General features: G+C 46.7%; 1 protein-coding gene across 4 annotated transcripts in view; it reads left to right on the plus strand.

Moving 5' to 3' along the window:
- Positions 1-3,118: 3,118 nt before the first annotated feature.
- Positions 3,119-27,192, plus strand: part of LOC144941175 (single-stranded DNA-binding protein 2-like) — a 154,796-nt gene continuing 130,722 nt past the window's right edge. For all 4 annotated transcript variants that reach the window (XM_078867734.1, XM_078867735.1, XM_078867736.1 and 1 more), the window contains exons 1-3: positions 3,119-3,293; positions 19,028-19,100; positions 27,108-27,169. In XM_078867734.1, the coding sequence (XP_078723860.1) occupies positions 3,238-3,293; positions 19,028-19,100; positions 27,108-27,169 (191 nt within the window). In that variant the 5' untranslated portion in view covers positions 3,119-3,237. The remainder of the gene's footprint in view (positions 3,294-19,027; positions 19,101-27,107; positions 27,170-27,192) is intronic.

The raw sequence follows: 27,192 nt of genomic DNA on the forward strand, positions 1-27,192 counted from the left end.
TGTGTTGTGTGTACATGAGTGTGTTGTGTGTACATGAGTGTGTTTGTATTGTGTATACATGAGTGTGTGTTGTGTGTACATGAGCGTGTATGTGTTGTGTGTACATGAGTATGTGTGTGTACAGTAGTGATTGTGTAACATGTACAGGGATAATTTGTGTTTCGTGACCAGAAATTGAATGTGTGTTGAGTGTGTGTGTACACAATACTGTCCGCGTTGTTGAAGTTTGATGAGAAAGATTATGAACTGTGGATCACAGAGTATATCGTGTGTGTATGGAGTGTTTGTGTAGTGACTAAGCAGTGTGCTTGTGTAAAGTGTTTGTGTGTTTTGCGTGATTGTGTAGGATGAGCCTGTATTTACACATACATCGTATCCTTGGTGTGTGTGTAAAGACTCTTGTGGAGTCTATGCATTATTACAACGTGTGTGTGTGTATCTTGAGTGTGTCAAGATTTCAATTCCTGGTCAGGGAGTCAACTCAATCCATGGTCTTCACGGATCAACAACAACAACAACAATCGAGTCGTGCAATTTCGTGGTTGTCCTACGGGGAGACGTGACCCCGTCATAGGAACAGGGAATTTCCACATAAGTTATAAGGCTATAAATAGCAGACGAGCACCGCCCCATGCTGGACCGAGCGCAATACCGCAGCGACTTTGGTTTTGTGTGGAGTTTGTGCCGCTTGTGATTGTTGGACACTGTTGTTATGGTGTAGTCGTGTGTCAATCGTGTGTTGTTGTTGTTGTCATATGTGTGTATGTCGAGTACTGCTTGGAGGGTGTTGGGGGTTAAGGGGGCTTAACACGCAGTGACAAGGCGTTGTTGCACATCGTCGTGTGTGCAATTATGTGTTGCGGTGAGTGTAAATGTGGTCTTTTTGTGTTGGGGAATTGTGTATTGTGAAATGTACATATGGTGTGTATCTTGTGCATTGTGAGTGTATTGATTGGCTGTTTATTGCTCATTTAGTGAGAGTGTTTTACGTGTGTTGTGTGCATTATGTGTATGTGCGTTATGATTGTAGGTGTGCATTGTATTTAGTGTGGTGTCCTGATTTGTACTATATGTGTGTGTGCATTATGTATGAGTACATTGTGTATATGTGTATGTGTGTTTGTGTGTGCAATGTATGTCCGTTGAACTTCTTTCGCACCGCACGTAGCAAACCCGTGCTGATCTAAGTAGCTGCGGGAGTATAACGCAGCGAGTGTACACACACGTGTTCATTGTGCATATCTAGTGTGTTGTGTGTGTTTTTATGGGTGCGCGAGTGTTTTACGTGTGTTTGCATTGTGTATGTGCGTGTGTGTGTGCATTGTGCGTGTGTGTGTGCATTAAATGTACGCGTGTGTTTATATGGGTGCGCGTGTTTTACGTGTGTGTGCAGTGTGTGTGCATTGTGTGTGTGTGTGCAGTGTGTGTGTGTGCACTGTGTGTGTGCAGTGTGTATGCACTGTGTGTGTGCAGTGTGTGTGTGCACTGTGTGTGTGCAGTGTGTGTGTGCACTGTGTGTGTGCAGTATGTGTGTGCACTGTGTGTGTGCAGTGTGTGTATGTGCAGTGTGTGTGCACTGTGTGTGTGTGTGTGCACTGTGTGTGTGTGTGTGCACTGTGTGTGTGTGTGCACTGTGTGTGTGCAGTGTGTGTGTGCACTGTGTGTGTGCACTGTGTGTGTACTGTGTGTGCACTGTGTGTGTGTGCATTGTGTGTGCACTGTGTGTGTGTGCAGTGTGTGTGAAGTGTGTGTGCACTGTGTGTGTGTGCAGTGTATGTGCACTGCGTGTGTGCAGTGTGTGTGCACTGTGTGTATGTGTGCAGTGTGTGTGTGCACTGTGTGAGTGTGCACTGTGTGTGTGCACTGTGTGTGAACTGTGTGTGCATGTGCACTGTGTGCGTGTTTGTGTGCAGTGTGTGCATTGTGTGTGTATTGGGTGTGTGTGCAGTGTGTGTGCACTGTGTGTGCAGTGTGTGTGCAGTGTGTGTGCACTGTGTGTGTGTGCTTTGTGTGTGTGTGTGCAGTGTGTGTGCATTGTGTGTGTGCACTGTGTGTGCACTGTGTGTGTGTGTGCATTGTGTGCGTGTGTGTGCACTGTGTGTGTGAACTGTGTGTGTGCACTGTGTGTGCACTGTGTGTGTGTGCACTGTGTGCAGTGTGTGCACTGTGTGTGTGTGTGCAGTGTGTGTGTGTGCACTGTGTGTGTGTGCACTGTGTGCATTGTGTATGTGCACTGTGTGTGTGCACTGTGTGAATTGTGTGTGTGCATTGTGTGTGTGAACTGTGTGTGTGTGCACTGTGTGTGCACTGTGTGTGTGTAGTGTGTGTGCACTGTGTGTGTGTGCGTTTTGTGTGGTGAGGGGTAGGGAAGGCTGGGCATGTCCGAGAGAGAGGGGGGGAGGGCGGGCGGCTGAGTGGTGGTGGGTACTGATATCTGTGCACAGCCAAGAAAATAAAATAGAGACAAAAAAAGAGACACGCAAGGGAGCAGCAGCAGCCACGGCAGTAGCAGCAACAAAAAAAATCTTGGCAAGACAATTTAACAACCACCACCACAACCAACAACAAAACCTTCCCCCCCACCACCACCAACTATCACAAACCCGAGAGGAGGCAACAGCAGCTACCTCCGAGTAGTGTGCCGTCTTTGTTTAGCAGCGCATTGCAACGCGCGGCGGGCAAGAAGAACATCTTTAAAAGAGAAACAACAACAGCAGCAGCGGTAGCAGTAGCAGAGTGAAGGAGGAGGGCACGAGGTAGTGGTGGTAGTGGACACGTGGTGGTGGTAGTGGGCACGTGGTGGTGGTAGTGGGCACGTGGTGGTGGGCACGAAGTAGTGGTGGTAGTGGTGGGCACGTGGTGGTGGTAGTAGTGGTGGTGGTAACGAGGTGGTAGTGGTGGTGGTAGTGGGCACGAGGTAGTGGTAGTGGACACGTGGTGGTGGTAGTGGTGGTGGTAGTGGTGGGCACGAGGGGGGTGCTGCTGCTGCTGGTGCTGCTGGTGGGGGGCCAGGCTGCTGGTAGTGGGGGGGGGGCTTGGCTAAGTGTTGTAAAAGTGGGGGGGAGGGGGGGTTAGAGGGGGGGGGGGTTCTTTTGGGGGGGGGGGGGGGTGCGGGGGGTTTTAGCCTCCGTGGCTTTGGCTCTTCATGGGCTGACAGGTGCCCGCGACCACGGCAGGGCACGGCAGGGAGACCTCCTCCTCCTCCACCACGACGTCTCTCGCCGGCTTCCCTCCGCGATGTACGCCAAGGGGAAGTCGGCCGTGGTGCCGTCAGACACTCAAGCGAGGGAAAAGTAAGTTTAGCTACGTCTCTTTCACTCGTCTGCCGTAGTTGTGTGTGTGGTTAGAGATGTGTGTAGGTGTAGCATTGTACGTGTTGTGTATGTAGTACTCACTTAGTTGTGTGTGTATGTAGGGATGTGTGTAGCTGTAGCATTGTACGTGTTGTGTGTGTAGCACTCACTTTGTGATTGTGTGTATGTAGAGATGTGTGTGGATGTAGCATTGTACGTGTTGTGTGTGTAGTAGTCACTTAGTGTGTGTGTATGTAGAGATGTGTGTGGATGTAGCATTGTACGTGTTGTGTGTGTAGGTGTGTAACACTCACTTAGTGTGTGTGTGTATGTAGAGATGTGTGTGGATGTAGCATTGTACGTGTTGTGTATGTAGTAGTCACTTAGTGTGTGTGTATGTAGAGATGTGTGTGGATGTAGCATTGTACGTGTTGTGTGTGTAGGTGTGTAACACTCACTTAGTGTGTGTGTGTGTGTATGTAGAGATGTGTGTAGGTGTAGCATTATGCACTTGCCTGTAAATCGAAGCCCACGTTGTTAATGATGTTGTGTGACTGTGTACATTGGCCATGCAGTGATTGTAGATTTCCGTGTGTACTCCCTAAGTGAATGTGTATATATGTGAATTGTCAGGGCATTTAAATGCAGGTGTTGTTACATGCATGGACCTGTCATCTGAAATCCGCGTTGTGAGTATACTATATACTATGCAGTATATGTTAGCCCTGTTGGTAAATGTATTTGTACAGCATGTGCGGCATGCTAGTAGTTTGAATGTAGTTGCAGTGTGTGTGGATATGAGATGTGTGTGGTGTACTGTTTGAATGTACATTCGTATTGTACGATATATGTAACTCAATTGAATTATGCATATGATACAATGTAGGTACATGACAGTACATGACAGTATATCGTAGCTGTATGTATGTGTACTCATGTATGTGTAATGCATACAGCTACAGTACTATAGTTGTGAATCTGTGTATTGTACTCACTGAACGTGATGGGTTCCTGTGTTGTCAATGAACATACAGTATAACCTGTACACTTAAAAGCTTAAATTGTACGCACATTATGTGAATTTGCTGTGTCGGTGTACGACTGTGTTAAGTGTATGTGCACACGTGTGTGTCTTTGTGTTTACATGTTACATATGCCGTGTTAATACAGCTGGGAAGAGAAGCCTTAATTGCCTGGGTAACAAGTACTGTATCTAAAGTGAGCATAATGCACTGTAAAACTCATTCTGTACACTTTAGTGTGTTCGGTTGAAGGTGTGTGTGTGTCGAATAGACAGATTTTAGTTACTTGTGTGAAACAGTTTAAAATGTGGGCATCTTCTCGAGTTAACAGTAATTACTTTCTCCACCTCCTGTATACATTACAGTGCTGTGTACGCGTGCGTTGCATTGGTGTGTTGCAGGATGTCTCCAGTCGTGTATACATCAGTGCGTTATAAGTGAATGATTGTGTAAAAGGGCAATGATGTAGTTAATTCAGTCTGCACACTCCAGTACTGTTTGTGTATAGGAGTTCTGATGTTGGCAAGTACCAACTGCTTGTGTTTTCTGTCGGCATTTTAATTGCTTGACAGTACGCATTGTGTAATGTCTGTACTGCGAGTTTATGTACAGCACAGTACTGTATTGGTGTGTAAAGCACAGCTGAATCAGTATGCAATTGTGATTAGAGGTACAGTACACTACAACACTGTAGGCTCTGCTTTATGTTAAATGTGTTAAACTGTAATGTACAGTAAACTCTTATGTTCTGAGCTGTGTGCGATGTGCTTGTCACATTGTGTGTCACCAAAAAAGTCACCGCTTGCGAATAACACCGCCTCCGAAGAGGATTAAAATATGAAATAACCCGACGTTTCAGGCAACTGCCCTTCTTCAAAACAGGGACATCGTTCTCGACAAACGCGTTGACATTTCGTGTTGTAGTTCGTGCGTGTGCACCACTGCCAACACAGCACTGTAACACGTTGCACAATGAGTTGTTGCTGTTGAACATTGAGTGTAAGACGCGTGCACGTGTTAGCGTGTGTCACGTGCACCACGTTGCACCTATTTGCAAGCGTTGCACCACCTACACTGGATGGGTGGTTCGTCCTGTTGCTGCAGCTGTCTGCAGGGACAATACCACCCCCGGAGTGGGTTGCCCCCCTTGAACTCTGCCTAGCCACTAGGGGTTGCCCTTTACTGCCCCCCAACATTTATTGTTGTTTGTTAACCACCACGACTCCACTGTTGTGCACTTTGCACCGCGCGGGCGGTGTGCGTAACTCGGGGCCAGCACGGTGCCCGTAACTCGGGGGCCAGCACAGTGTGTGTAACCCGGGGCCAGCACGGTTGTGCGTAACTCGGGGCCAGCACGGTGTGCGTAACCCGGGGCCAGCACGGTTGTGCGTAACTCGGGGCCAGCACGGTGTGCGTAACTCGAGGCGAGCGGTGTGCGTAGCTCGGGGCGAGCGAGTGGCACACCGCGTGTTTGGGGTGTCCTTTGTGAGCCGTGCACGTGGAACCGTGAGAAGTGTGTGTGTGTGCCCTGTTGTGGACTTTTATCCCAAGTGTTAGAGCGTGCGTGGACCGGCGGCACCCGCCGTAAGTGTTAATTTGGAGTAACATACACGTCACGTATCCGAACCGTGGCGTGTATCCATCCATTCTGGTCAATTAACCGTGCACACCAAAGTGCAGCATTTACACTTTGTCTAACTCAGTTTAGTTGTTGCTACAAATGTTCAGTGGACGTGTGGTGGTGGTGCACTTGTGTGTTGGTGGCTTGTTTTTGTCTGCACAATGAGATTGATATGGTCTGGGGATTGTTGTGTGTACAAGTAACTGCGATGTTTACGTCTGCCTACAAGAAGTTTTTGATAACAAACTAGTGACCGTGCAAGTTGTTCAAATTTACCCTTGTGCAGAAAGTACAATAATGAATCCACTCTTTGATATTTGTGGCACTGCAATGTAATCTCGGCTGATGGCAATTCCTGTGTATCAACAGGAAGACGCATTCCTGCAAGTTGAAGAAAACACGAAGTGTAGTCAATTGGATGATGATTCGTGTACATACATTTACTGTACTGTAACAGTTACCTGTGAGCAAATAAAATACGGTATTCACTCCCATCTCGTCATCAGAGTTTAGAAGTTACGCAGATTGAATTCAGCCTGGATAGTGCCCGGATTGGTGACCAGAATATAAGTTACGCAGAGTGAATTCAGCCTGGATAGTTGCCTGTAAGGATGACCACCATGTAGGAGATACAGTTGCAATAGGCTGTGTGGGCAGTAGAGGGCAGTCACAGAAACTAAATAGTTGTCTCCCCAACCCCCACCACCACCAATCCGCACGCACCAGTGTGGTGAACTTTCGCTAACATGGCCACAAGACACGTGGTGAGGCCCTCATCCAGGAGTGGTTTGACAAAACGAGCTGTGCATAGACCGTGGCAGTGAGTTTTGATGTGTGCAGCAGAGTGCGGTAATCTACCGTATTATGAAGATAACATCTTCGAGTGAATGATAATCCTCGCTTCTTTTGACCGCAACATTTCTCCTGGCCGAGATGAATCAACACATTACTAATATGAGCCAAGAATGTGTCCCGCGCGTGACGTCACTCCACATGAGGCCCACCCCCCTCATTAATATTCATGAGTGGGTGGATTATTACACTAACGCAGAGGAAGGTCGAGCTGAATTAAATAATTTATTACGCAAAGTCGCTTCTTTACAGAAAGTGACGGTGAAAAACACATTTTCGCAGCACAGTGCTAAATCCGTGCGTGACGTCACTGCAAAAGAGCTCCCCCCCCCCTTCATTAATATTCATGCACGCGTGGAAATTTACACGAACGCACAAGAAGTTTGCGCACTCCACATGCTGCACCCCTCCACAATAACCATTAACGGGTGACGTCACTCCACATGGGGCAACCCCCCTCATTAATAATCATGAGCTGAACAAATTTTCTATTGAACACGTTCCTTCGGAGTGGGCAAGTAGGAACTTGGTTGGACAGCGCATTCGTGCACAACAGACAGACAAATGATCCCTGGTGGGGAGTGTGGAACCTGTTGTTCCTACCTGTGTACAAGACACAGTAACTTGACTTGAGGTAGCCAGGCAGACAGCCAGGTAGCCAGCCCCCTTAACTATCGGCCCCTCCCCCTTGCTTAAGCACCTCCCCCCCCCTCCCTTAGGCCCCTCCCCTGGCCACCCCCCCATATCCTCAGGCCCCTCCCCTGACCCCCCTTCCCTTAGGCCCCTCCCCTGACCACCCCCCATATCCTTAGGCCCCTCCCCTGACCCCCCCTCCCTTAGGCCCCTCCTCTGATCCCCCCCCCCCCTCAGGCCCCTCTCCTGACTCCCCCCTTCCTTAGGCCCCTCCTCTGACCCTCCTCCCTTAGGCACCTCCCCCCTCCGTACCCGGCAGTAGGTCTCCACCAATCAAAGAGCTGTTTGTAAGGTCTCCACCAATCAAAGAGCTGTGTGTATTATATATTTATTTATGCACGACAGACAGTCAGACAGACAGCTAAATAATCCCTGGTGGGCAGTGTGGAACATTGTTCCTACCTGTAATATTTCAGATTTACTGCAGTATACACCTGTCCTTGGTCGGGCAAGAAAGCTAGTACTGAGATAAAATAAGTAATATTTAAAAATACCTTTTTTTAAATACGCTTTAATGAAATGTACCGTACGAGTAATGGCAGAACTCCACGACTCCAGGAAGTGGCCCCGAGGCTTGCCCATAACATCAGGGCCCGTGGTGATTTACAGCCAACGTGAGTTGAGCGTGGACAATTAGACCCAAGGCGAAACATAACATATAAAAAGATGGTTTAATTTTTTTTATGTTAGAATATAGTATTGTCATCAGTATGACATAAGTATACCAAGTTTGCAGTCGATACCACATTGGGAAGTGGGTTAAAATTGAGTTACAAGATTTGAGGATACGACAACAACATCAACAGTGATTAAATAAAAAAGCGTGAAATACTAATAAAAATAAGTTTGCCCCAAATCTTAATTTGGAGCTATCGTCACAACAACATAAACGCCCCCTGTTGGTTGATGAAGCATTTTTCTTATTTTAAATTTCAGTTTCACCTTTTACCATAGGCATATAGGGAAAACATTTCTATTATTTCTCTCGCAATGCATACATAATCACATCGTTTGTCTAAGAATCCGTTTATGTACATCCGTGCATGCTTGTGCACGTTTCCCTTCGGCTGATTAGAAGGAAGACGCATTGTGAACAAACAGCACAGGTGAGACGTTTCAGGATAGGTGAGGCAAGAGGGTACCAACAAGACCGTACAAACAACACAACAAACGATACCCAACAACCAAGGCAGGGTAGATGATACTGTAGAAATAAGAAGAAGTGATTCCTGAATGGAATTTCATCGGGTTGAGGATTCGTGAGTGGTCAAATTACTACTTTAAATAGTTGGTATCCAATAATCAGGCTGCTGTGCGTACAATTGCCAACAGAGGGCATGCCAGTGTGTTGCGAGTTTTCGTTCACAGGTATGCGTTGAAGTGCATGTTCAAAAGTCCCAAATTGATGTTTCCTCTATTCAGTTGTATCATTGGTTGTATTTTCCGTGTTATGATAATATCACCATGTGATTTAAGGTACTGGCTTAAAGTGGTCAGTGCATATTTTTTTTATAAGCCAGTCTGTACAGTCAACACTGCTGCTTGGCTATTTACGCGGAATATATTTTACAGAAGGGATGTTGCCCGTGGTGGAATGGTCAGGGCATTGGACTTGCAATCCTCCTGTTAAGTTCAATCTTTCAAGCGTGGCAGTTGAAACAACGGGGCAGCTTTCTCAAATTGCCTACCCCTGTCCACCGAGCAGTGCATGTTTTGAGTGGTGGGGTAAAGTGTGAGTACTCCCATCTCTGTACCTATAGGGGTCGGCTCTGTTGAGCTCTATCGAGTGGAGATCCTTCCACCAGCAGTGGCATGAGCAAGTTATGTACAGTACTTGCAGGGCTAAAGCTTTACTTTTTACATTTACTTAAACTAATTCCTGGACAACTAACTGGGACATAGACTTAGGAGGTGCCATTCGTTTCGCCATACACACGAATGACACAAGACTATGCTATTACCAAGGTGTAATAATAAGCATATTGCCAAAGTGTGCTGAACTTAAACACACAGCCGTGAAATCACTTGCATAAGTAGACCACTGTCCTGGAGTCGGCTCAAATCTCAGATGTGACAACTTGCATTCACTCTACAGTAAACACGAAATCCCAATGCGACATGAGCTGTCGATACAATAGTGTATGTAGCTGCAGTTTTAGACAATATGGTTAGCACACAACTGAGTGCACCTCAACCATCCCAGCGTGGATGAAAAAGTCAGTTCGTCCGAGTATGTCTGACGCCGTGGAATGTTTTAAGTGTTTTTCCCCTTATAAAGAAAGGGGGACATCTTATTTCGACGTGAATTAACAGCCCTAAATGATTTCCTCGCTGCCCAAGTAAAAACGCCACTTCATAATGATACGAATGATTGCTCACGTTTTAAAAGTGTCTTGACATATACGTCCAAACTTGTGCGACTGCTCAATTGCAGCAAAATAAGTAATGGGCACTGAATTCGTGTTTATTTGTATGTATGGTCACAGTAACACTGCTGTTTATTTACGTACAGAACTGTGCATGTGCTGTTAATAATTGCCTGTGTGGTGTCACTGTAAGTACGTGGCATTAATAATGCTTGTGCTTGGTGACTTTAGCAGCAAACAAGACTACAGAACTTCTGTTGTAACAACTTATGGCCATGTCAATCCACAGCCTTCCCCATGCTGTGTCATCATTGTGGGGATTGTTTAACCATACTTCACCGTGCTAGTAAGTGGAGGTTGGCTTAGTGGGAAGGGGATTTCACTTGCCACAGATGTTAGCCAAGCACGTGGAATACAACTGAGGCCACAAGGTTCATAAAACTACAAAAAAACTTTTTTAAACCATGTAAGGCCCATTGAGCTCTCTAGCTCTTTTTCAGAAGCGATCTGGTCACAATTGATAGCTCAATGAAGTGGCTTATCGTGTGGAAATTTATAGCAACCAAATACTCTAAACGCTTGTTTCTAAATGTGGAGGGGAAATCTGGACTCGGAGAAACATCCACGAGACCACAGGGAGAGAGACACGCAAACTTCAAATATACAGGGGTCAGGGTCGGGATAGAACCCTCGAACTCCCGTCTACCAGGGGAGATAGTTGACGATAGTTGACGTCTCTCCACCGTGGCGCAGGGCACAGCAATCACTGGGCCACTGCAACACTCCAAACACCGACAAAACAATTCTATAAAGCTCTGGTTACACGCTCACCAATGAATGTGCGTCTTGTATCCACTGGTCATTGTTAGTGTTCACTAAGTAGTCCTGTAGTTCCGTTGTGGTATCTGTCGTCCTGCATTGGCACACAATACACTGGGAATGCCAGCAGTGGCTTGAGCAAGCAATTGCAGGGTTGCACCTTTACCTTTGACACATCGTTTACTCGCAGGTCCGAATTGTGTGGATGTCTTCTTTACACTTGTGTGCGTGATGCTGGTGACGCATGTGGCTTTAGTGCGGCAATTAAAGGAACTGTGGTATGTGTGTGTGTGACCTGGGTATGTGTGTGTGTGTGACCTGGGTATGTGTGTGTGTGTGACCTAGGTATGTGTGTGTGTGTTACTGACTGGGTACATGTACGTGTGGCTGGGGGTTGGTGGCGCAGTGGTTAGCACGCTGCGCTATGAACCTGGCGACCCGGGCTCCATTGCCACTCAGGCAACACCAGTGGTGATTTTAAGAACCGGTCCTGGGCCTCTCCTAGGTCGACTCAACCTCAAATGAGTATCTGGTGTGGTGTGTAAACATCACCACTCGGGACACAAAGGCGGCCGGGCGTGTTGCTGGCCACCCACCCCCTCTTGTGCCGTGCCGGCCTTCAAAGGTGCACAGCACTCTCTGTTCAGGCCAAACGGGGAATCTCTGTGACTGGGTGTGTGTGTGAGCGGCAGGGTATGTGTGTGTGTGTCTGACCGGGTATCCACTCACTGGGTATGTATGTCACAGACGTGCCCAGTGCAGTATTGCCTTTCATCTGTGTGTATTGTGTACTAGTGGTGAAATGCGTGTGGTCACAGGTGTGGGTTCACGTGATCGAGAGATGCACACGGGTGAATGTGTGTTGTGTACAGGTGTGTTAGGTGCCTAAATGTGCATGTGAGCATGTTGGCTGTACTGTATACCCGAAGCGGCTTAGGAAAGTGTGGCACTGACCAAAAATGCAACTCCCCAAATGAGATTGAATATTTGAGAGACATTACCAAGTTCAGCCTCATCGATCTGTCAGCGACTCCTTTATAAGTCTCGGTTTCTCAATCAAATACGTTTCATTATACGGATAGAACAAACCCCAAGTCTCAAGCCCCGGGATTGGCTGCTCCATCAGCATCTGTGCCACCCCTAAGAATTGTTGGTCAACATGAGTGTAGGACATGCAGTCCACGGGTGATTCAAGGTTACACTTGAGAGTGAAGTGAAGTAGTTCAAACTGACCCCGTCGCTCAAGATACCCCCCCCCCTGCTACGCTTAACACTTTTGTCCCATTCGTGTTGTACGAGACCGCTTCAGTGTCGGAAGCAAATCCTTCTTCAGGATATGTTACGCACCCATTTTAGGAAATTCTAATGTCGCATTGTCGTCACCTTTTACCGTCTGTCATCCACTTTAAACTTTTTCGCACGATCCGAACGCGCTTCTGTGTGACAGACAGACGCGCACACATCACGCGGACGTACAGGTCACCTGCAAAAGTTCAACTGCTCTAACATTTTCATTCACCGTAAACTTCCATCACGTGCTGCTGTTTCCCGCAGCACTTGAAGCAGAGTTCGCTGTCATCCCGGGAATACCCAGACTGCCCCAAGCAACTGTGGCATCACTTCACACAGGAGATACCAGATGTTGGCACTACCGCTCTGCAAACTTTCCGCAGAAACATGTCATTGTATGAATTTAAAGAGAAGGTCCTGGCCAAAAACATCTGGTGGGTTGGTCAGCATCGTTTCGGGCGGTACTTGCCTTGCTGATGAGAGACCGTGTGTCAAAGCCAACTGTAGCGATTGATTGGTTGTACTCGACTGAATTAATTCTGGAACCGATTCGTTGTAAGAAAAAAAACTTTTATTTCTAATGAGGAAAGGCAGTTACATGAAGGGGACTTACAGTATTGTCTACCATCTATGGTTTTTTTCGCATTATATCGAACAAAAAGTGCAGGTTAACCGCGAACCATATATATAATACATTTTAATTTAGTGCATTAACTTTCTTATTCCAAAATTAAACTGCATTTTTTTGTGTTTATCACCACGCGCGCACCTAAAATCAACGGACACAAACCTGCGGGGCAAGGATATGGCAATAGAACAATGCCTGCCAGCACACAATCTTGAGTCGGCGTACTTGTTGAGCTTCGCAGTGGGACAATGGCCATTTATTCCTCCAGCAGGCGACTCGAGAGTGACGCGAATCCAACATCGTCGCCAAGCTGTCATTCCGGTTGTACGAGTTCCGTTCCCACTCCTCCTCCCCCCCGTTGAATTCCTGCTCATTTCATTGACTGAGAATGGAGACTTTTCCTGGTCCTCCACTGCGGGGGCGGGGTGGGAAAGTCGACCCCTCAATGTGGCGTCAGTCCTTTGGGACAGTGGCGTGGTTGGCCTGAGCGGCGAGAAGGTGAAGAGACAGGAGGGCGTTTATGTGGAAATGGCCTTGTGTGTCGCGCTGGATTTAGATGCTTCCAGAGGAAGCTCTAGAGAGGCCCTCCAGAGCGGCGTTCTTCGCTGCAAGGCCCGCCGGCCGCTGGCGGCCCCTGGTGGCCTTTGGTGCGGCCCCTGACGTGCGCTCCCCCCCCAGCATCATCATCATCGTGCTGCTGTCAAAACCCCCAATGGCCCTCGCACCGATGTCGTCTTGACGGCAAAAGTGACCCCCCTTTGAAAGTTTGTGAAGAACACTGTTTTAGATGATACTTTAAACTTTTTTGCATGCTGTATCGTAGACTGTTCATTCAGTACTTAAGAAAGTTTCAAATCGGTTCATATTACCTGCTGTGACAATGGATCAGAAACGTGGACATTGACCAAGGAGAATGGGGGTGACATTCTTGGGGTGACACCGAGAGACAGGAAGTAGAACACAGGTTATAGAACATACCAAATGCATATTGACTGTTAAGAAAATATTGGGGAGGACCTGCGATGGAGCAAACACAATCGAAAGGACGTTGATCACGGAGATAGAGTAATTAAAGCTTCTCATTGTACAGAAGCTAGATGGCTTTTTATATTACAAGTTGTGAGAGAATGCGACGGCTTATGGAGGCTTTCATCCATCAGTGGATTCGTCATGGGTGATGTGCTGTACTGTGTCCTGAACTGTTCAGGATTGCACTTCTGTGTGCGAGTGTCTGCGTGGGTTTTGTCGCGTGTTAAATATGACCGTCTGCAGGTCTCGCGTGTCGTTAGGGATAAATGGCTTAAGCCCAGTCTATTGCTGCGTGCACTTCATTGCTTTTATAAACTGAACTTAAGAGTGCGTGTGAGAGAAATACAGCAAACTACACATGTGCGCTTACTGTAGTTTGTGCACGAATATAGAGATATATTTCTTGAGGTGCATTGTGGTCTTTATGTTGATGGTGATCTTAAGACTAGAGAACCATAATGCACTTCTTCGGGAAATGCTGATTGTTCTGCATTTGCACAACGGCTCTGTGCCTTTTGCAAATGTTTGTGTGTTGTCTGAGTAGTATTTGTGAGTTCCCCTGCAGGTAACAGGATGATGATGGCAACATGTTCATTATGCTATTGCTGCTAATGACGACACCATGCTGCTTGTGCTGATAATTATGATGATGGTGATGTGACATATTTAGTCAGGAGAGCTGATCCGAGTCTTAAGATGCCTTTTCAAGAGGCTCCTGAATTGGATTTGTTTTGCCCATTCATTTCAAGGAGTGTTTTAAATGCGAAAGGAAACGAAACTACCCCATAAAGGCCCACGCATAACGAGGCAATAACAGTGAAAAGTCCGCAAACAGAACTGCCTGTGGAACTACTTCCCGAACTGCTGTCCGCTCGACCTTGGGTTTGGGAGGGTTCAGAGCCCTTTGTCGCGATCGTCCCCCAAACCTCGCTTGCTATGTGGCGCTCGATGGCCCGCTGCTGCGGTGCAAGCGCGTGCATGAGACTGGCAATGGAATGGCAGCAAAAGGAGGGACTAAAAACGTCTCTGTTTAAAATGGCTTTCTCTCTCTAGTTATTTTCAAACGTCTTTCTCACTTCTTCTTTCCTTGATTGATGTTAGACTACTTCTGCATTTCCACGCATGGTGCCCTGAGAACGATTGGTTAGGGGCGCTTTATACATTTTAATTATTATTCTCATGCGCCTGAGTGGACGACAACCGTTGCTGAGCGTGGCGCGATGAGATGAGTCCGAGCGCAGGGACGAGAAGTGGTTTTTGGCATCACAGGGCAGTGAGGGGTGTTGGCGGTGTGAGGAGGGCCTTCATCCAGTAGTGGTGGATCGGCAGCAGCTGATAGAGATCACGATGACGACGATGATGGACACGTTTATGTGGAGCATTAATTCCGTCAGATCTTGAGACCAACGACCAACGAATGTGCTTGCAGCTTCAATCGGATTAAAATCTCAGCGGTCGTTCAACCATCACCCCTACTTTTAACCTAAGATTTTTTTACAGCTGTTTTAAAAGATGAAGGTGATTTATGACGATGATTTATGATGACGCACCTCCACACTACACCGCTACACTACACCGCTACACCACACCACTTGTGGAAAGGCCTCCAATAGAGGGAGCCCCTGTAGAAGGTGTTTGGCCTACTATTCCACGCTTGCCTAGACGTCTTGGAGGCGGTTTGGAGTTCCCGCACTTTAGCCCACCGCACACAACCTGCCGATGGATTAAATGCCGTGTACTCATTTATACTGCTGGGTGAACAGGTGGGGAGAGATTTCAAGAATCTTGCACCGTCTCAGCTGCCGAGCTGAGAGATTGAACCATGAACCTCTGGGAGTCCAGTGTGCCAACCATTATATCATGGCAGCATCCCAAATATGTATCGTACTCTAGTATAATATTCATACCAGTTTCCTATGTTCTCCGTACAAAGGAAGACAACACAGTAGCTCTCCAAACCTGTCGTGGGCTCTCGAACCCGTTAAACGATACTGGTGATTCAGAAGGAACGGGGAGTGGACCACAAGATGTGATGGCCTTACGCGGTACCGTGTTTACTGTATAAGGGTATTCGCAGCACACAATGGGAAACGAGGAATGTGAAAACATGAAACGTGGAAGACATAAATATCTTTGGGGGCAAAAAATGAGGAAATGAGATACCATGCGGATTCTTTTTGTCCACTTTAACACGAGTCCATCACGCAAATTGTATTCAGATGAACTGGAACCTGATCTCAGCAATTGTTTCACAATTGTTGTGAAGTACAGTTCTCTACTGAATTGTTAAATCACCATTTTGTATCGAAGTATAGCTCACATTAAATATGTATTTAATCTTTCCTTGTAATTTCCCCGTAATTATATCCCGATTGTGCTATCGGCGTCGCGTCATGAGATGGAGAATCCATTTGGAGCTAATCGTCAAGTAGTGTACCCCTTGTTAGAGAACAACCCGTGGAAGCGGATATTACAGAGCTACCTCTCAGATGCCTTCGAGTGATCTCCGGTCCACAAAGTAGAGATCAGCACCTTCTCACCTGTTCCGCACATGGGAATAATTTGTGTCTCGTGACATTCGAACCGAGATTTTAATTCTCAGCCCTGGGCTTTAGCCAACTTAAGTACAGATTCAAATTAATTGCGATGTTTTTTTTTTGGTGCAGTCATTGGTGACCATGCTAAGACCATCAACTCACTACACTTGAGAAGCCGATTTAATTACGGGCAGCTGCTCTGATGTAAACCCAGAATCTCAACGGTGCAGCACAACACGCTGATTTCCGAGCCACCCATCCGCCTCTTACATTTATTAAAAGCAAACCTCCATAGATGTATTGTCACCATGGTCTTGTCACAAAATCATTTCTGTAGCCTGGAAGGAGCTGTTTAAGCATTGACCTGCAGAACTTAATTTTCCTAACAACATTGCAAGCCGGTGCAATAAATGAGTTTCAGTCTAACGAGTGGGGTACAGCATTCTGATATGAGTCAACTATAAACGATGCAAACATGGGTGGACATTATTAAAACTCTCAGCAGATGGCAGCACAGTAAAAATTGCATTGTGGATGTAATTTTTTTTTCAGAGGAACATCTTTGACGAGCGAAGGGAGTTGGTCACACGAAGTGGCGCGTCGAAAGGAATTCGCGGTGGTGGCACTAGCCCATCCGTGGCCCTGAGTAGAAATTATTTACCTACCATTGAATTGTCCAAACTAAATCCGAAAATTGGATGATGATGATGATGGAGAAGAGACGTTTAATTAGTGGCAGCACAACCCCAGCCGTGAACGAAGTGCCCAATGTGTTCCACAACTTACACTGCCCTGATGGTTTCAGGGCCCATGGTGAAGTTAGGGTTACCACCTGACCTGGTCTTCCCAGGACGTCCTCGTTTTTACGTACTTGTGCTGGGGAATCCGTAAGTCTCCCCGGTTAATATTAAGTCCTGCTTTTTGCCATTTGGATAATGATAATAAGCCGCCACTCGAGACGAAGCATACACATTAGGTTCTCCACTCTCCCAGTATTATGAGATACTTATTCTTAGGTTTTTTCGGTAAAGTCACGTAGGTAAAAAATTAAAATTAAAATTGATTAAAGTATCAAGTACAGCAAGCGTGCTGTGACGGTTCCACCTGAAGACGGAAGTTTGTGTTGCCTCCGAAACGTCGTGATTTTTATTTTATTTTACTTTTCTTAATTTTAATTTTTTACCTACGTGACTTTACCGAAAAAACCTAAGAATATAAATCCTTGCAGTCACGAAAGCTTCAAATCTAGAATTATGAGATACTCTTCTTCCTCTGTCCCAGTTTTGTGTACCTTCGAGGTGGCGACCCAGCCACGTTCTCTCAATACCAAAGCGTTCCCTGCATTGTGTTGACAGCCCTTTGTCACTCCACTGCTGCGTGAAGGCTTCCTTCCCACAGCGTGTTGGTCACGCGGGTTGCTTGACCGTGCTTGTCAATGCTGACTGGCGACGAGGCGGGGGATCGTGGGGGGTCGAGGACCGGTTCAGATGTCAGCAGAAAGCTGCTCGTAAAGCGCGCTTATATTTTAATTGCTGCCAGCGTATGCCTCTGGCTCTCGTCTCTTCCACTGAGAGAGAGGGGGAATTGGAGGGGCAATCGTTCCACAGGATCTAGAACGGAGGAGCCTTACGCGCCCTGTGTTTTCAGCTGCGCCGTGTGATGAATAGCTAACCTATGCCTGCGTAGCTGTTGTGCTTAGGCATCGGATGGCCCCTCACCTCATCTCCCTTGTGTTTGTCCGCAAGGGATGTGAGCCAAAAACAAGTTTTTTTTCAATAAATCCTCTCCACAACTACTGCTTTGCAAGGCTAGGCAGCCAGCCAGCCAGCCCCTCCTTGTATGTCACACCCCAGTACCACGAGGCCACGGTCCCTTAAAGGACTCGAGGGACGGGACCACGCCGGCGCCCTTCATCTCTGGTCGCGATTGTGAATTGACGCGCATCGATTTCCACCGTCTTTCACCGTGCGGTAGAAAACTTTCAGCGGTGGCTGGAACTGCGGCTCCACGGACATTCTGTCGTGGATGTTACAGATAATATAGGATGTGTTTAGTGGCGGCCTTAATCTCACTCGCAATTCTCTGCAAGTGAGGTAAAAGTAAGATGTTCCTTTTCTCCCACATTATTCAGAGCATCATCACTATTTACCATCACTATTTATCATCACTATCATTATTTTATTATGTTTTATTTGTATTATTTTATTATTTCCCTTCTACGTGACTTTACCGAAAGAACCAAGAAGATCATCACAGTGCTTTGTGGCTTCCTGTCAGGACTATGTTTTCGCACTGATAATTGAACGTGCTTCTTTTAAACGTTGTGCTGTTTGTTTGCCCATGCTTTCTTTACATAAAATATACATATTAAAATTCGTGATGGGTTGTCACTTTTGGCTGATGTGGCACTCCGTGTAAAAATGGAACAGTTGGATAAACGTGCAGGTGTAGAGGCATCCATCAAATTTACGTGATGTACAAAGCCATGAATAAAAATATCCCATGACCAATTCAGGTAGCGATGGCGATCAGCAGGCACAAGCGCGCGGTGTACACCAGGAGGGCAGTGCGACACAAAATCCAACTTTGTAATGATCGCCATCATCAACCTACACTGAACAGCGTGGTGAAGTATGGTCAAATACCATATTTTACAGGCACATCTTGTAATTTTGTGTGTGTGTGTGAGCGAGAGACCAGATTTGTTCAACTCCATTCACATCAGGTGTACGTCTAACCTTCTGGAAAATATAGCAAAATCCCCATGGAGACCACTAGCAGCAGTTTCCCGAGCAGTGTGTTAACGCTTTATGGGGGATCTTTGTCTTTGATTTCTGCTTGACCTCTGTACATGTTTGTGTGTGCGCACGTGTGCAGGCTTGCTCTGTACGTGTACGAGTACTTGCTTCACGTTGGCGCTCAGAAGTCGGCACAAACGTTTCTGTCGGAGGTGAGTCACACGAGAAACGCCTTGCGTCGGCAAACTCTCCGTTGGGACGGCTTGCGTAGATTTCTGATGGCTTTTCTTCTCCTGCAGCTGCCTGGTAAATTCTTCAGAGAATTACCAAGACATTTTGTTTATCGCAAAGTGAACATTTAAGACCCCAAGACATAATTGCAAGGAGCAGGCCATTTTGGGTCACTATTATGGCCAGAATACATATGATGTGTACAAGCGGCGTGACGGGGTGGAGCAGACGGCACGGGCACACTGGGGCATGTTGTCTGGGTGGAGCAGGCGGGGCGAGCACAGTGGGCTGGGCCGTGTCACCGCTGTAGATGGGAGCAGCAACAATGCGGGGCTCGATGGTTCAAAGAGAAGCCAAACAGACCTAGAATCACCCAGGAAGGGAGGCACAGTCACGATGCAGAACACGAATGAAATGGGCAAGAGCAACTCCATGAGCCGAATCTTGAAAATCCTGCTCTGGCTGTTGGAGTTGTTTGATTTTTTTTCATATTTCATATCGTGGTCCATTCCAGATTTCTGAGTTGAGGTAACTCTTAATAACAGTACACCGTATCCTCTGGGTTATAAAAAAAAAAAGCTCTAAAGTGAAAGACGCACCCCAGACATGTGCCCGGTTTCAATAATGCTGCACAAATCTGGTCTTGCACACACACGCGCGCGCGTACCTACCGGATTGTGAGATGCATTCCCATCTTTCGCATTACAGTACTGGGGGAAAAGTGCGTCATAATACGGAAAATTCGGTGATAGGAGTTTAAATAAGTTGGTGAAAAGTAGCAAGTGATGTTGATTCATTTGTAGGATTTAAACTGCTTCAAATGTAAAGAAGTGTTTTGTTGTTGTCACAGAATGTTTTTTTTTCTGGACACAAGACACCATCGTGCAGCGAACTCGGAGTTGGGAACAGAGATAGAGCAGGCGAGATGAAGAGCCAGATTCTCATGCTATTCCAATGGAGCCAATTGCCTTTTGTTGATTGGAAACATTTGCATTCTCAATTAGAAGCCTAATTGTAATGGGAAAAGGCTGCGATTGCGTTGAAAACTGCTTCTGTATGTTACGCGACTCTAAGTAAGCTCTCGGGCGCAAGCTGGCCCGTGGGAGACCCACAAGCGTCTCGTTGGCACGCTTAGCTCGAGCGGAAGCTGGCGCTCTCTCAAGCACTAGCCGTGTGCCGCAGCTTGGGCCAAGTGTGGCCACGGTCGTGGGGCGTGGATTAAGGGCGGCCGCGAGAGCCGAGCGGGCAGTCGGGCTCAAGAGTCATCGTGGCAGATGCATACCTCTCAACCCCTAATCAGTGCCCTACCTTATTACAGACCAATTCAGACCTTCGATTTAAAGCTTTCGTGACTGCAGGGATTCATCTTCTTGGTTCTTTCAGTAAAGTCACGTAGAAGGGAAGTAATAAGCGTCTCCCCGACAGACCTGGTCTTCACCTGAGGACGGCTGCTTGCGTTGTGGCCGAAACGTCGTGAGAATTATTTTATTATGTTTTATTTTTATTATTTTATTACTTCCCTCCTACGTGACTTTACCGAAAGAACCAAGAAGACAATTCAGACCTTATTGGTCACCCCGTGCCCCTTATAAATCTCAACGTTCATCCTACAAAGTCCCATCGCGAGGGAGAAACACAAACAAATAGACACAAAATTCTGTTACTAAACAAAAACTGTTTTACGTATTAATTTTGATAGTTGCTGTCAATGATGCTACTTATGCTATCGTCTGTGATCTTGCATGCTGATACTGCTGCTTGCTTGATATGTGGATGCACACACTCACGTTGTAAATATACAACAATAAACACGAAAAATTATGAAGGGTTAAATAATATACTATCATCCATGTACATCCCAATCTGCTACTCTGCAGAATAAAAATAAAATATGTCCCACGACTTTTTTTATTTTCCACTTCTGATGTTTCTGTTGCTCGCATTGAAACGGCTGTACGCCTTGTGGACCTGCACACTCATGTCCCTGTACACGACTATGAGTGGAAATCTAAGCAGCTGCCTCTAGTGGGCAGAGCGACTGGACACGGAGTAGCCTGGTCACAGAGACCCTTCCTTCCTCCAGAGGTGCCGCCGGCCAGAGGAGCGAGTGGCAGAGGTCGCAACCGGGTACCCGATACCCGTACCCTACCCAATACCCGGCTACCCGTACCCAGCCGGGTACGGGTACCCGTTTGCGACCTTGGTGCGGCCAGGTACGGGTACGGGTAAGGAATCAAAACCCGCTTGCGACCTCTGGCGAGTGGCGGTTGTGTACGGCGCGGTAGGCAGCACGGGTGATGCATCTGCCAGTCATCTCGGTCAACCCACGGCACCACCTGGGTCTGTCCCGCCGTGACCTCCTGCCAGCAGCGAGCCTTCGACACTTCACGTGGCCTCAAAGTGCACCTGGCCTGGCACGAGCGCCGTGGTGATGTCACCGTCACTTGGTGATGAATGGCGGCTGTTGTTGTCGTCGTTGCAGTTGTGTGGTACAGCCCTCCGATTTGTTTTTTGTGTTGTATGGCGCGGTGTGGGACGTTTTTTTCGCACCCCGCGCTCGGGAGACTTCAATGCTCAGGAGCTGATGCAGGAACCCACTCGGGTTCCTGCAGAAGCTCCCATCAGACGGAGTGAAACGTCAGACATCACGTCGAACAACACGAAAAACTAATCGGAGAACTACGCAACACAACCGCTAAAGCCTGGCCAGTGTTCATGGTGCACGTGATTCTTAGCTCACAGCAGAGGGCCTCCCCTTATCAGTTGTTGGGGTTGTTTGACCATACTTGACTCAACTGGCCAGTACGTGATGCTTATATGTCGATAAAATAATACTACAGCATGCAGGACAGCTGGAAGAATCCTATGCTATGCTCGGAAGGGTTGCAAATGGCCAGACACAACTAACATCTTTAGATTCGTGCTTTGCAGTGTTGCAACCGCAATCGCCGTTCAGCGCTGTTATTGTAAATTATACTTACGGGCAGAATAACATCCACCTACTCTGCAGTGTCTATAATGGCGTTAAATAGCACACGTGTACGCGTTTGCGACGCAGTTAAATGGCTTAGGTACGCGACGAATATCCAGTTCACGCTGTTGGGCATCGCGAGATGCGGCTGCGTTCAGAGAGCCACGTAAATCCACGTTTTATTCCAAGGGTGCGAGGGAACACGCCACGCGCAAGCGAGCGCGTGAGCTTCGGAGCGAAGCAAGCGACGTGTGCGGCTCACGCTGCAGTGCAGTCACCCGCGCTGTAGGTTGTGAACAGGTGCGCACACAAACGCCCGCAGAAAGTGTCCTCATCACGACTGACGGCTGTTGAAACAATTGGACCTTTTTGTTAAATCTCCCCGCCGACCCACTCAGCGCTTATGTCCACCCGGAAGTACAAATGGATACAGCGCAGTTCGTCGGCAGGTCGTGTGTGATGGGCTAAAGTGTGGGTACCCCCCCACCCCCCCATCTTCCAAGACATCGAGACGGCATGGAAGACAAGGTCAAGATTTCCTCGAGACAGGCTCTCTCTCTCTCTCTAGAGCTCCGTCGGGTGGAGACCCTTCCACCGGCAGTGGTGTGAGCAAGCAATTGCAGGCTGCACCTTTACCTTCCCCTTTGTGCATGCCTCAGTGGGAGTGTGATAGCGTGATGGCTTGGTAGGCAGTTTCCCAGCCACGCTGAGTTCACTGCTACCCAGAGACTTCTGTAGGGTACAATGTTTGTTTTAAAATGGGAATTAAAATCCAGACATTTGCTCTCAACAGCAGGCCATTGTGTCTCTATCATCAGAATCATGGCCATCAGCTATTTACCGCTGGATGAAGGCCCCTCCACACCATCGCAATCCCTTGTGGTCCTTCGCTGCTCCCGCTCATCCCACTCCTGCACTTGAACTCAACCCGATCACTGCTTGGTCCATCCGTGGCGGTTGTCCTCTTGAGACTCATTCTCTCCAGTCCCATTGGGCGACGTGTCCTGCCCAACGCCAACTCTCACGTTTCTTCAAGTTCAATACGGTGTTTCTCACTCGTGGTTGGTCCCTGACCCACGCTCGATCATTTTTCTGTCTCTCAGTGCAATTCCAAGCCAGTGTCTCTGCGCACGTGGCAGTGTCAAGTTTTCAACGACGCGTTGGAAAAAAACTACCCGCAACTTTAAAATATAGTGGTTTTTCAATCAAACTCGGACGCTGAATCTCCTTCAGCTCTGCCTCGGTCAAATACCGGTCAACGCTTTGGGCTATGCATCGTCGGGTTAATGTCAGAATTTTGTAGTTAAAATAACGGGATGTCATAGGTTGCCCCCCGTTCTTCTCACAAACGATATGTTTGAGATTTACATTTTGATCACTTTCCACTTGGTGACGTATTTTTCTTTCTGAGAGAAAAGTTGAAAAATCTGGATCGTAACAAGCAGCCACTAGGCAGCGGCACATTGAAAGTGTTTCAAGGTGACGGTGAGTAAAAAAAAGGGTCTCTCTGCATTGCTTCCACCAAATGTCACTGTGGAAAATAGGCCCGAGAATACCAACAGCTTAACCGGCATAGAAAATTGACACAAACGTAATAAAGCATCTTGCCAAATGCTGATTATCTTTTTGCGATGGATTCTGAGAAAAATGATGGACAGCTAACAACATTAGCCTAACTCAATTTTTTGCACGCTGGCCAAAGGCTCCTGGGAATGTTGTTGCTAGGCAACGTGCGCTGTTTAGCAGTGATTTAGAGGTGATTCTCAAAATGGCGTGCAGGCCTGCACAGCGTTCTTACCCAGGAGCGGATCTCATTGGCTGGTTAACTTCTGTGCAGGATGAGTCCGTGCAGCTTACGGTGCTGCTGGTGGACAGAGAAAAGTGACTTCTGAAAGTCTGGGCACACATCTTGAGTTTTCACTTTTTTTCCCTTTTAAGAGTTTTTTTGCCATTTGTCAAACTCACTCACGACAGCACAAAAACAACACCCGGTACCAATTAATACAAGTTTTTCAGAGTAATTCAGTGGAATTAATTCTTTTTTTTAACGTAAAAACTGTGGCTGATTCTGTTTTTCGCAATTCAAGAACGGTTCTTCACCCCCACTTGTGGTATTTGTGACCTCACCACTGCTGGCCACGGTTCTCTTCTCTCTCTGTCACCTTGCGGGCACCATCAGCTGCAACTGGAATTGGATCGTGAGTTTTGCGTGAACAAAAATATAGGATGTCAGCTAATCGCAAATGTCGTGCATAGATTGGAATGAGATTTGGTCAACATCCCGTCATGTTCCTAATCAGCTGATTGGACAGAGTCTTGATCAGCCAATTGGATATTCTTATTTCTAGATTTGAAGCTTTCGTGACTGCAAGGATTCATACTCTTAGGTTTTTTCGGTAAAGTCACGTCAGGTGGGACCGTCACAGCTAGATTTGCTGTATCAGCAAATCTAGCTGTGACGGTCCCACCTGATGACGGAGACTTGTGTTGCCTCCGAAACGTCGTGATTTATAATTTTATTTTATTTCTATTATTACTTTTAGTAAAAATGTTTTTATATTTTTTACCTACGAAAAAACCTAAGAGTATGGATAATCATATATTTTTTATTTTAATTTAAATAAATCCATAAAGTACTCAAGTTATGGTTACGGTATTACTGTAAATGGGGTCTGGAATGGATTATGGCTTCCTCCAGCTAGGAATAGATCTTGTCTGATGATGATAATGATGATGGCAGTGGTTACTATAGACCTAACAAAACATTGAGAAACATCGTCCGTTCCTCAGTATTAGCAGCACTGTATATGTTAAAAATAGCCTCCAGTACCTCTCGTGTGTGCAGTCGGTGTAGTGTGTGGGATAGTTCAACTCACGACCTTTGTACTCAGCAGCAGCAGCAGCAGGCATCTCACCGGGGCTATGCTGTACTGCAGTTCGTCTTTTTGGGATATTCTTTATTGCACACATTGGCAGCCTCATGCTCGCCCATAGCGCTGTCACTTGAACGTTAATGAGGCGCCGTCTGACTGACGTCCTCACCGGGCAGGCGGCTAAGATGCACGCAGCGATGTATGTGAACCTGTGAGCGTGTATAGTGGGGTACTGTACGTGTTACATTGTCACGCAAAAAAAAACCTGCACTTGGTAAATAAATGGTTCTCGCAATCGATTCAAATCCACACGGTTCATTCACGCGCAGGGTACCTTCCAACGGATGCAGCGCTCTCACTTCTTGCAACCCTCTCGAACAACAATCTTAGCAACAATGTTAGCAACGTCGAACCACGTATAGCTCAAAAATCACCGCCGTGTTCCGGAAAGCATGCCTCATTCGGTAAACCGTGAAGAGCCGAAACACACATTTGACAAGGTTTTCCTGTACAAATTAACGTGATAATGTATGTTTACACCTAAACTGAACTTTTTACGAGTTGAATAGAATAACAAATTATGTTTTTGTTCTTTTGTTAATTACTTAGTACAGTGGTATAATATGTCATTGCACAGTTTGTAAAATTGGATACCAATAACCCGATTCGGATTGGATTTTACTGCCTGCCAAGTGATGGGATTTTGGGAATTCTGTGTCTGATCCAATCAGTTTGGAATCTTATTCGGGTCACGACACGAGCCGTCATGATTGGATCCCTTCATAGCTGAACTGCGCCCCACTCACATATCTACATTTGCATCTCTTCCCAAAAAGGGCCTGATTTGTCGAAAATATGTCATATGTATGTATTCAGCACCACTCAGAACCTTCAGATACAAATCTTCGTAGGCCTGTGTTAAAACATTTTAAAGTGTGAAAAAAAATTGGCACCAAATTTTTGGTTCCCCAAATTTGTAAACATTAGCCTGTAGAATTTTAAAGCAGACAACGGCGCGCATTTAGAGTTAATACACCTGCAGTGTTAACCAGGGCGGCCCTTTGGGTTTGAACCGTGGATTGCTCCAGCGCATTGCAACCACGCTAAGGCGAGAGCATGGCCACGGGCCCCGGTGTGAGAGGGTGTGCTGTGGCCTTCGCTGTGGTGGCACGTGGTGTCATAGGAGACGTCAGAAGAAACTAAATAAGTCTTCTTGAAATAATTGGTCATCGTGTTTTATTCGCATCTGCCATTATATGCACCATTATATGCACATTGGCAGCCCGGATGTGTTTTATTTATTTATTAAAATCCTCAATATTATGTATACACTGCATGTGCTGCGCTATTATGCACCCTTACGATTGTGATAATATAAATCCTTGTGTCTGTGTATTCGGGTACCGGTATCTTATCTGGCCCTTTATGCTGTTACGTACATTTAAACCATTGTTATTTTGCAGCCTGTTGTTCCAGTATCCACTATTAAGTACTCCGGCGTTTAACGATGCACTGTTATGCTCCCCATTACGTGATGTGCCTATACGTTCCCTGATATCGTTTTATGAACTAGCAATTCAAAAATGTGCTGTTTTGTACCCCGATGTCCAATTATGTACTGTTGTGTGTGTTCATTTTCGGTGATTCACTGCTTCATTCCCTAATGGCATTATATACCCAGATGATATTACATACCCCGATGTTCCACGTTGCTATGCGCCCGTCTGTTTGCTGACGTTCTGCAATGTCGATACTTAGGGATGAGCTGCCGATTTTCAGATGAATCCGAAAATTCTGATGCCTTAGACATGAAATTTCAGGATGGTTCCATTTAATTATTTTTATTGTTCTACGCAAACTGCCGTTAAAGTGACACCGCGTCCGCACGTTCCTGCCAATAATGGTGTCAACATGGGGTCGGCGGAGACGTTAATACATTTATGCGCGTGCACTCGCCAAAATACGGCAACGTAAACTATCTGAAAATCAAAACAAATCCAAAATCCGAAACGTTTGCGTCCAAGACTCATTCCTAGTTGATACGCGCAGAGCCTGGGTGTGCCCTACAGCCGGACGCTGTTATGAACTCTGATTTACTGTAACGCTGTGTGCGTGTCTGTGCTTATTTGTGTGTGTGTGTGCAGATACGGTGGGAAAAAAATATAACTCTGGGGGAGCCTCCTGGCTTCCTGCACTCATGGTGGTGGTAAGTGACCACCGCTGTTACCG

Source organism: Lampetra fluviatilis, chromosome 24 (assembly GCF_964198595.1).
Source record: "Lampetra fluviatilis chromosome 24, kcLamFluv1.1, whole genome shotgun sequence".
Classification (NCBI taxonomy): Eukaryota; Metazoa; Chordata; class Hyperoartia; order Petromyzontiformes; family Petromyzontidae; genus Lampetra; species Lampetra fluviatilis.